Source organism: Quercus robur, chromosome 8, assembly GCF_932294415.1.
Source record: "Quercus robur chromosome 8, dhQueRobu3.1, whole genome shotgun sequence".
Taxonomy (NCBI): domain Eukaryota; kingdom Viridiplantae; phylum Streptophyta; class Magnoliopsida; order Fagales; family Fagaceae; genus Quercus; species Quercus robur.
The window spans coordinates 61,520,848-61,535,368 of NC_065541.1; the positions used below are offsets into that span (position 1 = coordinate 61,520,848).

The 14,521-nt window shown below is 32.4% G+C and overlaps 1 protein-coding gene across 1 annotated transcript; it reads right to left on the minus strand.

The window, feature by feature from the left end:
• Positions 1–8,497: 8,497 nt before the first annotated feature.
• Positions 8,498–13,927, minus strand: LOC126697477 (heat shock cognate 70 kDa protein-like). Its single transcript, XM_050394490.1, has 2 exons — positions 13,617–13,927; positions 8,498–10,495 (listed from the first exon to the last, which is right to left on the minus strand). Exons 1-2 carry the CDS (start codon positions 13,828–13,830, stop codon positions 8,838–8,840), a joined length of 1,872 nt encoding a protein of 623 aa, XP_050250447.1. The 5' UTR covers positions 13,831–13,927; the 3' UTR covers positions 8,498–8,837.
• Positions 13,928–14,521: the final 594 nt, after the last annotated feature.

A 14,521-nucleotide genomic window follows, 5' to 3' on the forward strand; every position in this document is an offset into this window, starting at 1 on the left:
TATAGAGAAACGGTATAAGTGATGATTACATAACAATGTGTACATTTACATAAGTGATGATTACATAACAATGTGTACATTTACATCTAAGTGATGTGTTAATTTTAATTCTTTTTCTTCTTAATTTCTATAATTTCTATGATGATTACACAACAAACATTGCTGTTAAAAAAAACACTCACACCAAAAAAAAAAAAAAAATACATTTAAACATAAAAATTTGAGGAATATATAATATAAATTGCTAATATAATAGCGTTCACAGTTTTGCTCTTAATTTGCTTTAAAAAAACTATTTTTAGCAACATAAACAACAAAATGCATGCTGCATTGATTGTGTTAAAACTAAAATTTTTAAACCCGAACTACAGTAAACTGCCAAAAAAAAAATATGATAGCTTACTATAGTTACAAAGTTATAAATTTTTTTTATTCCAATTCTCTCTCTTCTTCTATTTCTTTATCTTTTTAGCTCTCCAGCCTGTTCTCTCTCTTTCTTCTATCATTTTGTTTTCTCTCTTCTCCTCAGACTCAAACCCTTTTTTTTCTCTCTTAGCTCTCTCTTTTGTAGTGATTATGGGTTTTGTGGCCTGTTGTGGGAGTAGTGGTGATAGGTTTTGTGGCAATAGGTTTTGTGACCGGTTGTGGGTTGTTGGGTTTAATGTCGTTTTATGCCTAGTGGTAGTAGTGGCAGTGGCTGGTGGTGTTAGGTTTTTGTGGCCAATTGTATGGGTTTGTTGGGTTTTTGTGGTAGAGAGGAAGAGGGAGGACGTGAGAAAGAAATTAATAAATTAATTAACAATGCTTGGCTTAGATGTGAAAAATAAGAGAATTGATGTAGGGAAAGTTATGAAATTGTGTGTTAAAATAGATAAAGTAAGCTTTTGAGATGCTAAAAGCCAAAAATTTTACCTTTACCATTGTGAATGCTCTAACAATGCATAATTAATTTAAGTTGTAATGGTCTTTGTTACGTATTTTGTAATTTCCTTTTAAATTCATATATCAATAATATTTAAATTTGAGATATTATATATTATAAAAAATAAATAATAGAAGAGGAATTTATTTGTATGTAAGTTTTGTCATGAATTGACAAAGGGGGAGATTGTTAGGTTCTAAAAATTTAGAACAATTAGCAAATCGTGAACACAAACTAGATATAGATCTTAGAGTCTATAGGTATTATTAGACAAGTTGCAGGAAGAAGATTTCATAATCTATCTGGTTCGATCGATCAAAAGACAGGCTCGATCGATTGAAAGTCGTATTTACAGAATTTTAATTAAACCCAAACAGCAGTTCAAGCCTATTAAGGATTAGGGTTTCTAGTCTACTTCTTCCAGTATATAAAAGAAACCCTAAGCAAATTTTTATAAGACTTTTTAGAGAGAAAAGAGTGTGCATTTTTTGTATTTCGGGTTTTATTCCTAAGAAGCTCTCTTATATCTTCTACCGGTGTTATTATTTGAAGAATCTCAAGATCCGGTATTACAGAAGTTGCTGCCTTCTCTAGTCATCAAAGGTGCTGATGATCTAAACCTTCAAGGGTGGTCTTGGAGTCACAAACAAAAGAGTTTATGTTGCTAAACGTTTGAGTGGGATCTCAAAGTCACAAACGTGGGTGTTTGTGTTTTGCAAATGCCAAAGAAATAAGGAGTCCATGGTCTCGGAGCTTGCACGTGGTCGTGTTAGTAAGTTTCTACTGGTGGGTAGCAATAAGATGTTAGTGGTCTAAGTCCTATTGTAAAATTTCGATTCTTTCATAGTGGATTCAGGTTTACCTTGAGGATAGTTAAGTTAAATCCTCCCTAGGTTTTTACCAGTGTGGTTTCTTGGGTCATCATATTTTTGTGTTATTTATATTTCCGTTTCTATGCATGATATGATTGTTTGATTGTGATAGCCTAGATTTGTTAATTTGACTAAGTAATTACTTGGCTAATTACCTAGGTTAATCTGATTATGATTTTAAGGGATCTAAAAACTAACAAATGGTATCAGAGCGAGTAGCTCTTTTGTTTTAGATCTTTTGATTTAAGAACTGATCATTGACCCATGTTGTGATGGATAATTTGAAGTGTCTTACTGATCATGTTTCTGCTCATGCTTCTGTTGATTTTATTGATGCTTATGAAACTCTTCGTAAGGAATTATTGAAATCTATGAAAATTGTTAAGAAATTCAAGGAAGAGTTAAAATTGGCTAATCTTGAAAAAGAGGAATTGGTTGTTAAATTAGATGAATCTAATAAAAAGAATGAATTTTTGAGAAATCAAATTTCCTCTCAAGATGAGAAGATGAAAAGCTTGGAACAAGAGTTAGTTGAATCCAAATCTAAAATTGAAAATTTGACTAGTACCAAGTTTGCTGTTGATAACAGAAGTGTTTCTGTTTCTTTTAAGTCTAAAACTGAGAAAGATTATATTCCTCCTTTCAAGAGGAATAATAAAGAAAAGTATTTTGCTAGGTTAGACAAAGGTAAAAGTTCTAATGTAGATGCTGATGTTTCTAAACCTATGTCTAAACCTATTGTTAGAGAGCATAATAAATTTGTTTTTGTGCCTACTTGTCACCTTTGTGGTGTTGTTGGTCATATTAGACCAAATTGTTCTTTGTTAAGGCAAAAATCGAAATCTAAGACTAGATTTGCTGTTAGAAATACTAATGTTCCTTAATTTGTTCCTGTTTGCGACTTTTGTGGTGTCTGTTGTTACATTCGTCCTAATTGTCATAAATTAAAATTTAAATATTTTGTATTTCAATCTAGGAAAAGTGATGATATTTCTCCTACCATAAGTCCAAATAAATTGTTTCATATACTTTTAAAAAATTTAATCTTGTTGGCTTGTGAAAGGAATTTGCAAGATTTCAATCTTTCTCAGAAGATTGGTGTAATCCCTCAAGTACACTCTGCTTCACATGGATTTTCACCTACAAAGCCGAAGACTCGTGCTATATGGGTGAGAAAAGATTCTCTGAGGTGAGTGTTGTTTTACTTGTCCCTAATTTAATTCTTTCAATTATTTGTGGACATGTTTTGTTTTTTGTTTTTGGTTGTTTTGTTTTTTAGGTTGTTTTTTTAATTAAAAAAAAATCCAAAAACATTAAAAAATTTCAAAAAGACAAAAATATTTTATTTTGTGTCTAGTTTTATTTTTCTTGAGGATTACATGAATTATGATATCTCTCTCTTGATTTAGAACATGCTTGACATTGTAGAGAAACTTACTAGTGTGTGTTATATAAGTGCTAAGCTATTTCTGATTTTGTGTGAATATGTACTAGTTTGTACATATATTCAAGGGTTAATTAAGAAATTGATATTTCTTATTTGTGTACCCTCTATAGCTTAGTTAAGCATTGTCATGCATTGCATTTGCATTGTTCATTTAGCATAATGTGTGTTTTTTGTTTTTGGTCATAATTTTTTTTACCAAAAAGATTTTTGTGTTTTGTATTTCACATCTTGGATGTATAATCAAGGATTGACCATATTATCTTTACATAACATGTTTATGTACCTTGTTTAGCTTGGATGATCTTATTTTATTGCACTTTACTAGTTTGAGATTTGTAGTACATGTTGTGTGAGAAAGATATTTATAGTTTTTGATCACTTTGTCTTGATCTTGAAGTCACATGTCTTTGACTGTCGGACTTGAACCTTTTGAGAAAGGCATAAATAACCATCTCACCACTGTTTACTAGCCAATCATGAACACCTTAGTGCATATCGTAAGATTTTGTACTCGAGAAAGTATAGCACATGTACAAAAAGAACATTAGGTGTAGTCTCGGTTTAAATATTAAAATTGGTGTGTACATTATTGGACTTAATGTTAAATCAAACAAATAAAATTGGTGTGTACATTATCCTGGCTATTTTAATAAGTTTCTGATCAAATAAAATTGGTATGTACAATATGAGGCAATTCAAGAAACTTACATGATTGCAAACTTATTTTCTAGGAGATATGGGAGTTATATAATATAACTCTTTTGATGATAGTCTCCTTCAAATTTATGTGTTGAATTTTGTAGAAATTGTGCTTGATTTCTATTTACATATCACCTCACATGTATCTCAAGGCCTTGCTAGTTGCACACACTACACAATTTACTCTTTGCTAAACTTGGTACATTATATTGTGTGTGGCCTTGTTGTGGCCATCCAAGATTACATGTTCCTGGATTTTGATGCAAAATGTCTTTAATGTTTGAGTTTTGGAGACAAATTGGTTGAAAAACTTGTTTTTGGAAGATCTGGGTTGAATTCAAGTGTTTTTTAAAAACTTTGAATCTCATACTCATGCATTTCATTCATGAAATATTGTACTTTAAGGAGTTTCTACATTAAATTGCTCTGTTTTTCAAAAATTTGATTTTTCTAGATTTTCGATTGATCGAACCTGTCTCTCGACTGATTGAAATTGCGATAAAAATTTTTTGGTTTGGATCTGCCTAACTCGATTGGCATTCGATCGATGATCGATCGAAACTGAAAATTTTCAATTTCTAAGTATTTGACCAAATTTTTTTTCATGCATCATTTATGTTTAGGATTCACATGCATTGCATTGGTTTTTTGTATCCATCTTGCAGTTTTGCGGTCATATCTCTCATTGTTTTCACACATAACATGCATATACTTTGCTAAATTGGATACTCAATTTGATTTAAAAATTGATTGATTAATTTTTTGAGCTATGTACTTTTTAGTATATGCTATTTTTATTTGTGAATTGCAGAAATTTTTTTTCTGAAGAGATATGATGGATAATTAATGTGCAAATATTTTCTCTACTCATGCAACTGTTTTGGATCATATAGTGTCAAGTTTGCATTTATTGAAAAAGAGAATATTTTTCTTCAAGTGTATCCTCAACTTAGTTTTTAAGTTTTGTTTGTGCGTCTTTATTTTCCCCACCTCCTAAATTTTTCCCCAAAACTTGTTTTGTTTTTCCTATTTTTATAGGGGGAGAAACTTGTTTTTAACCTTTGCTCTTTATAGGGGGAGTTGTCTCTATTTTCTATAGAGTTGAATTGTTTTGTGTTCCTTTAATTCTTTATTTTCTCTTGAATTTTGTTGCGTATGTTGGCTAATTCTCTTTGTATGAGTTGTCTTTGTCAATACGTGACAAAAAGGGGGAGAAATAGTTGAAATGTGGGAATCCTGTTTGCTTTGTTTAGGAGGAGTTGAAATTGTTTTTGAAAGGGGGAGAATATAAAAACTTTTTGCTGTATCTAAGTTAAGGGGAGAGTTAGTTTACTTTTGTTTTTTATATTCTGTTTCATATTATTGTTTATATGTCTTTCTTTCCACCAATGTGGTGATGTGTTTGTTGAGTGTTTTAGGAAAGACAGGTACATTTTGATCAAGACCTTCTACCTCTTATTGGCAACTTCTTGGTTAGGAAGTCTTAGATTGGGATTTGTGATGTAATTGGGCATTTTATTGTATTGGGTTGTTCTTGTATTTGAGCATTTCATATTTTATGTAAGTTTTGTCATGAATTGTCAAAGGGGGAGATTGTTAGGTTCTAAAAGTTTGGAACAATTGGCAAATCGTGAACACAAACTTGTCTAGATATAGATCCTAGAGTCTATAGGTGTTATTAGACAATGCTAAAAGTGATTCAAGTCAAGATTCAAGAACATACAAGTTGCAGGAAGAAGATTTCATAATCTGTCTGGTTCGATCGATCGAAAGACAGGCTTGATCGATTGAAAGTCGCATCTGTAGAATTTTAATTAAACCCAAACAGCAGTTCAAGCCTATTAAGGATTAGGGTTTCTAATCTACTTCTCCCAGTATATAAAGGAAACCCTAAGTACGTTTTTATAAGACTTTTTAGAGAGAAAAAAGTGTGACGCTTTTGTATTTAGGGTTTTGTTCCTAAAAAGCTCTCTTATATCTTCTACCGGTGTTATTACTTGAAGAATCTCAAGATCTGGTATTGTAGAAGTTGCTGCCTTCTCTAGTCATCAAAGGTGCTGATGATCTAAACTTTCAAGGGTGGTCTTGGAGTCACAAACAGGAGAGTTTGTGTTGCTAAACCTTTGAGCGGGATCTCAAAGTCACAAACGTGGGTGTATGTGTTTTGCAAAGGCCAAAGAAAGAAGGAGTTCATGGTCTCGGAGCTTGCACATGGTCGTGTCAGTAAGTTTCTACTGGTGGGTAGCAATAGTATGTTAGTGGTCTAAGTCCTATTGTAAAACTTCGATTCTTTCATAGTGGGTTCAGGTTTACCTTGAGGATAGTTAGGTTAAATCCTTCCCAGGTTTTTACCAGTGTGGTTTCCTGGGTCATCATATTTTTGTGTTATTTATATTTCCGCTGCTATGCATGATATGATTATTTGATTGTGATAACCTAGATTTGTTAATTTGACTAAGTAATCACTTGGCTAATTACCTAGGTTAATCTGATTGTGGTTTTAAGAGGTCTAAAAACTAACAAGTGGTGTTTGAAAATAAATAGGTGGTGCTTAAATAAAATCAGTTGTAAAAAAAAAATGTACCTTAACAACTGGAAAGCAATTGGTAGAGTTCTTGGTTATTTTATAAAAAACCATTAGTTTGGGACTCTTTTATTCCAAATTTCCAACTATGTTGGAAGGTTATTCAGATGCTAGTTGGATTACTACTATAAGTGATTTCAAATCCACGTCTGGTTGGATATTCACTCTTGGTAGGTATATACATGAATATGTTGTAATAATGATATTTGTGTTGGAAGAATATTGTTTCATAAAGTTTATAAAGTGAAAATTCAAGTTCTGGAATTTTCTAAGTGAAAATTCAAGTTCTGGAATTTTCTAAGTGAAATTCGAAATTCAGTATTTTCGATCGGTCGAAGTCTTTCCTTGATCAATCGAAGATGAGTAAAATTTTTCTAGAGTCTCGCCTTGGTTCGATTGATGCTCGATTCTTGTTCGATTGATAGAAAAGAGCATTCGATTGATCGAAAGGAATGCTCAATTGATCGAGACTCGTAAAACTAAATTTTCTGCAGAATTTTCAGTAACTGTTCTGAATGTTTGAAAATGTTTTAAACATTGTGAATAGTTTTATGAAACATTTTAACTCTTTATACGTGCTTTTTGGTGAAATATAACGCTATGGATATAAATAAAGGTTTATGTTCACTTAAAAAGAAACACAAAATAGTAAGTTACAAAAAAAATACAAGAAATCCTTTAGTCATTCTCTAGAATTGCTATCTGTAGAACCCAACAACTTGGATGTATCCGGAGACAAGTTTGCGATAACCCTTTAGCAACAAAAGTGTGGGGGCAAATATTGTGTAAGGAAAATGATATTGTGCCTCTAAATTATCTATTTTTTGTTTGTCTTTAGTATTGACATTGTTCTTCCATCATTAATTTGTATAATATCCCCAACAACATGAAATTTTTGTTTCTTGAATAATGATCGCTCGAGCAGTCAAGCAATCTAGAACTTACTTGAGGGAGCTTGCTTGTTGTAAAAGACTTTTACACTCTTTAAACCCTAACTAACTTACATTGAAATACCGCCCTTAATTTGTCTCAAGGAATTTGTCTTAAGGAATTTACCAAATTTTTCATATCTTTAAATCATTTTTTTTTTCTCAATGTGAATTCAGGGCCATGATACATTTCACAAAGGCTACGTAACAGGGGCAATTTATCCTCTCTGATAGTTTTTAGACCCCTTAAACAATTGAATAAACCTAGGTAATTAGTCAAGTTGTTACTTAGTCCAATTAAACAAGTCTAGGTTATCACAATATAAAAGATCAAATCATGCAAAGTAGTGGAAAATAAATAACACAAGATATGATCACCTAGGAAACTAAACCGGTAAAAATCTAAAGAGGATTTGACCTAGCTATCCTCAAGGTAAACTTGAATCCACTATCTTGAAAGAATCGAAGTTCATACAATAAGACTTACAAGCCCCCACGCTCGACTTCTTATTGCTACCAACCAGTAGAACTTACTGACACGACCACGTGCAAACTTCAAATCCACGGATTCCTTCTTTCTTGGATTCACCACCAACTACAAGCACACCCACTTGTGTTTTCTTTAAGCTTTAATGGCAGCAACTGAATTGATCATCAAGGCATAGATAAATCTTCTCCTTGAAAACCCTAAGTTTGTGTAAAGGAAAGCTCCTCTAGATCTCACAAGAGATTTACACAAACTGCAAATATGAGCAACACTAAAACGTGGCTAGGGTTTGCTTTTTATACTTAGGACAAATAAGAAACCCTAAAAACGTTTTAAAACACTTAGGGCTGAGTTGGACGAATCTGCAGAAAAACATTCTGCCCGAGCTTCGATCGATCGATCGAGCCAGGCCGAAAGGCACAATCCTTTCCTGTTTTAACTCGATTCCAACTTTACATAGACGCACAACTTTGAGCTAGACTTAAATACTTCTAAACACATTGTTTTGATCATGGTTTGCCAACAATACAAATTAGAGTTCTAAATACATAAAATCCTAAACTTTAGAACCTAACACTCTCCATGAACAGAGTCAAAGCTAACCCTTTATCAATTCATATGGCTACTTAATCTAATCTACGACTCTAAAATCCAAACAAACTGTGGCTTTTACGAGGATAAATCCACATCCAAGCTAGACAGGTTGAGGCTTAACCTTATCAGTGGACATAAAAATGACAAACCATAAATTAAGTAATAAATTTCCAACCAAGGACAAATTACTAATAACTAGCAAGAAAATAATCGAGTTAAAGGTTTGGACAAACAAAGTCGAAATAGTCACACTAGTAACATGGTTTGCACCCTTACATATGCTGCACCGTTGAGAGGTTCTGCTCAATTTAATCTATAAATTCTCTCCATGATGGGATTGCAGATGCCCTTGAGCGTTTTCAGCTTGTCCGCATACTCTTCTGAATCCACGAGCTGGAGGCCATCTAACCACTCAATCACCGGTTGAATAGCAGCTTTAATTTTTTTCTTATCTTTACGGGAAAGCTTGGCACCCTTGGCACCAATCTTCTCATTATTGATAGTATTCCTCAGGTTGTAGGTATACTTCTCCAAAGCATTTTTAGCGTTGACCTTCTTCCTGTGTTCATCATCTTCGGCCTTGTATATCTCTGCATCCTGGACCATCCTGTCAATCTCTTCGTTGGACAGTCTTGACTCATCATTAGTGATGGTGATATTCCTCATTACACCAGTGGTCATCTCCTTAGCAGAAACATTCAAGATACCGTTAGTGTCAATGTTAAAACAAACGTTTATTTTAACAACACCCTTGGGTGCTGGAGGAATATTAGGAAGCTTAAATCGTCCCAACAAGTTGTTATCACAAGTTCTTGCTCTTTCACCCTCGTAAACAGAGATCACTACAGAAGTTTGGTTGTCAGCGCCAGTGGTGTAGTACCTCTTCTTCTCAGTAGGAATGGCGGTATTCCTTGGAATCATAATATTCATATCCATTCCATTAGCTTTTACACCAAGGGAAAGAGGGGTGACATCTAAGAGCACAATGTCTTGCAGTTTCTCATTTCTCATATTGGTCAAGATCGCAGCTTGAACAGCTGCTCCATAAGCTACAGCCTCATCCGGATGAAGGATCTTGCAAAGCTCCTTCCCATTGAAGAAGTCTTGCAACAACTGCTGCACCTTGGGAATTCGGGAAGAACCACCCGAAAGAACAACATCATGGACGCAGCTCTTATCCATATTAGCATCAGTCAAGCACTTCTCCACAATAGCGATGCACTTCCTGAATAAATCCATATTGAGTTCTGAAAATTTGGCACGGGTAATAGTTGAAAAGAAATCAATACCATTACACAAAGAATCGACTTCAATGGAAGTATCAATTGCAGAAGAAAGAATCCTCTTTGCCTTCTCACAGGCAGTTCTCAACCTCCTAAGAGCTCGGGAATTCCCACTAATGTCCACCTTGTGTTGCCTCTTAAATATTTCAACAAAGTGCTTTACCACTCGGTTATCAAAGTCCTCGCCTCCAAGGTGAGTGTCTCCAGCAACGGCCTTCACTTGGAAGACACCCTTTTCAATCGTAAGTAGTGAGACATCTGCAGTACCACCACCCAAATCAAAAATCAACACATTTCTCTTCCCATTACTATCTGCAATCTTGTCTAGACCATAAGCAATGGCTGCAGCAGTTGGTTCATTGATTATACGCAGGACATTTAGGCCTGCAATGCTTCCGGCATCCTTTGTAGCCTTACGCTGGGAGTCATTGAAGTAGGCGGGGACGGTAACAACTGCATTCTTCACAGTTGTGCCCAGGTAGGCTTCAGCAATCTCACGCATCATTCTAAGGACCATAGATGAGATTTCCTCCGCAGAAAAGTTCTTCTCTTCGCCCTTATAGTTGACAACGATCATAGGTTTGTCATCAAGACCACAAATGACCTTGAAAGGCCAAAGCTTGATATCTTCCTGAACTAAAGGATCGCTGAATCTCCTACCAATCAATCGCTTCGCATCTACGTGACAATACCATTTTAAGGAATTAAAAAATGATTTGACAACAATAAAGCATAAGGAGCAGAAATAAATTATTCATTTCTTGTCCATAGATATATATATATATATATATATATATATATATATATATATATATATATATATATATATATATATATATATATATATGTATGTATATATATATTTAAGTATAATTAGAAAACATAAAAAAATGGGCAGCTTAAGCTCTTGCTGATGACCTAAAATTTTTTTTAATTTAAATCGATACTATATGCCCGAAATTTGTAACAAAAAACTTTAATTAAGCCCATATTCACTACAATTAATAAAGCCAAAACTGTCCATAATTGATAACTTTTAACACCATGCATGGTAGAATTTGAATAAGATTGTGGCATATAAAATGGTGAATATGAGTGCTATAAAACATTGTGATATTCGTGTAAGTTCGTTTTTTTCCAGGATTTTTTTTTAACATATTTAATTAGGTAAAGTATAGTAATATATTTATCATTCGAAAAAAAAGTAGTTATATTTTTATTAAAAAACAGAAGTATAGATATATTTTTATGTAATTTAATTTCAAATAAAATAAAAGGCAAATAATAATAAGCTTGTCCAAACATATTACAATGATTAAGTTGAATAACCCCTGCATCTTTTGGCTAATATTTGAGTGTAAACTAATTTTGTAAAAGGAATAACTAGAAACGTCCGGAAAATAAGTTCCATTTTTGCTTTAAATTATTCACTAATCTGATCAATTAATGCATGGAAAAGTTTGATAAAAAAAATTTATATACGAGACATTCAATTAATAAGTACTGTTAATATTCAATAATAAAAAAGTACTATTAATAAATAACAAGTTAAATTAGAGAATTTGTGGAAAGAATCTTTCCTAATTTAATTAGAAATTATTAAACCTAAAATTAGAATTTGTTTAGTTTTAGGGTACTAGTTATCTCTATGCTCTAGGGGAAAGGTTATTTATATATGATACATATTAATTCAATAAGTACTAATAAATAAAATTTAATTAGATAATTTATAAATAAATAAAAATCAAACCTAATTTAATTGAAATTTGTTGTACCATTTGTTTATTATAAAAAAATGGTGAATTTTAATTAATTTAAACTAATATAGTTTGATATTATTTCTAATTATAAAAAATAAATTAATATATTAGAATGAGACCAGGTGGAGCTAGGGGTGAGAGGGGCCAATTGCCACTCATTCAATTTCTTCTACACTTAAGTAGTTTGCCTCCCTAACACGGTTAGAAATAGAAAATAAACGACTCCCACTCCAGAAAAACAGACAATGATAACAACATAAAAAAAAAGGGGAAAAAAAAAAAAACCTTCCCTCACATATCAAAGAATATAAGAGTATGTTTGGTAACTATTTTCCCCCCTATTTTCTGTTTCTAAAAACAATTTTCTATTTTTGAGACTAAAGAACTTGTTTGGTAACCCAAAATGAACAGAAAACAAAAACTGTTCTCAAAACTCAATTTGTGAAGGAAACTGAAAACATGTAAAAAGTTGTTTTCAGTTTCTATTTTTTAAAAGTCAATGAAAACACGGATTTTATTTGATGAATTTGTCTTATTTAATGTGTTAGTGTTAGAGTTCAAATTCTAGTAACAACATATTATAGTATTTTCTATTTTTTTCTTCAAAAAACTTTTCTTTTTTTTTTAATTTCAATTAATCAAACATGTTTTTGATTTCAAAAGTATTAAAAAAAAAAAAATTCTTTATATTCCCAAAAACAAGTTTTTGAAAATAGAGTACAAAAATTATTACCAAATATAACCTAACTTTTTCACCTACTTTACTATTCTTTTAAAGTAGCTTTTATTTGTCTTAGGATTTCATCCATTTTTCTAGTTTCTTTTCTTTTTCATTATTTTCCCCCATTTCACTATTTATGTCTCTTTTCTTGTTGAGTAATTTTACTTATATTGCAAATTTTACTATATTAGTCTTATAAGATGATATATCACCATCACAAAAAAAATCAACTTATATAATTATTTATTACTTTTTCAAGTGGCACTAATCACATTCTTACCATATCAAATTATTAGCATTTTGTAGTAAAATTTGTAGTAATTAACATTTCTTTTTTTATTTTCTCATGGAAATTCAATTATTGGGCCCCATAATTACATAAATTAATATATATTTAAAAAACTTAATGCTCTTATACTAGACTAAATCCCTAAAGGCTGAAGCATCCTCTCTCTATCTCTTCAATGTTTTGAACTTTGGTTATAAAATATAAACCCAAATTTTAAATACTTTGAAGAATAATTTTTTTATTTTTTTTTTAAATTGCAGTTATACTCTTAAAAGTTTTAGATTGATTTTTTTTTTCTCAATTTATTCTAACAAGTCAAATTAGGTGAGTGTTTGGATAGTGTTTTGCGTCCATGTTTTGCACGTTTGGTTGAAAATTACCTGAGTTCCACAATATTGTTTACAAACCCCACAAAAAGATGAAAACACAGATGAATTATTTTGTACTGTTCACATTACTATTCAGCTAAAGTTACAGTACTTTCAGCCTAAAAAATCAGCTAACTTATAAACTACTTTGCTACAGTACTTTCAGTAATAAGTTTTTAGTTTTCAGCAAAATAAGCGGTATTTAAGAATATAAATCTCTTACTAAATTTTGTACTGTTCAGTTTTCAGTTTTCATTTTGTACTGTTCATAATCTGAATTTTGTATATTTAGATAAATCTCTTACTTTTTTTTTTTTTTTTTTTTTGGATCTCTGATATATAAATCTCTTACTAACAAGAATACCAAAAAAAAAAAAAAAATTATACTCTTAAAACTTTTAGATTGATTTATTTTCTCAATTTATTCTAAGGGATCAAATTAGGTGTCTGAATTTTGTATATTCTAAGGGATCAAAATTCCAAATATAACTTTATCTAAATAATAATTCCACATATAACTTTTGAATTTTTATATGTGGAATTTTTTTAATGTTATATGTGGAATTATTATTTTCATGCGATGAGCTAACAATATATGTGATCAAAGTTATTTTCACGAATAACACTCAAAAAAAGAAAAAGAAAAAACTTTGAAGATTACCGAAGATGGAGTTGGTGGGGTTCCTGGCGACCTGGATCTTGGCGGCATCACCTACCAAGCGCTCTATCGGAGTGAAAGCAACATAGGAGGGAGTGGTCCTGTTACCCTGATCATTAACTATTATCTCTACTCTTTCATTTTGCCACACTGCCACGCACGAGTACGTCGTTCCCAGATCGATCCCTATCGCTGGACCCTCTCCTTGGTCGGACATTGTCGTCGGGAATAGAAGCCCAAAGACTTTTGTTAATCGAAACTAAAGTAGATGAAAGTAGACTATGACGCACTCTAGAACTGAAAGGTTGAAGGCCCTAAATACTTAACATGGGCGGGTGCTTTTAGAAAAAAGCAAAACGAAATAGAAGAAAGCAGTGTGTATGAGACACTTTTGACCATGAAAGGTTAAAGACGGTACAATTTCTTTAACCCTCTGTTTTTTTCTTGACAAGCTATAATGCTATATCCCTTAACCTCGAAGTTTCCTCCTTTCCACCCTTTTTTTTACTGGAAAGGTTGAATTTGTATTAAAATAATGAGATAAAGTACAAAGGTGTAAGAGTCCTAATGTGTTCCAAGGCTATACATACTAGCCTGACACCGGGGACAACTAATGTGTACGTTGGTTTGTCACTGACTTTTGATATTCGTGCAAAATGGACCTCGCGAATGATGGTTTCAGGTCTAGGTTGGAAGTCCTCAAAACAAAACTTGTTATGTGCCCTTCATATTGCCCATGCAGCAGTCGTCCATCGCTCCATCTCGTCTTTTGGTAGCCTCTCCAACATGCTTCGCGTCAAAAGGAAAATATCTGTTGCATAGGCCTTGCTTTTCTGAATCTTACCACTGACCAGTCCCCACACATTACAAGCCAAGGGGCATTCCCAAAGAGCATGGCATACCGTTTC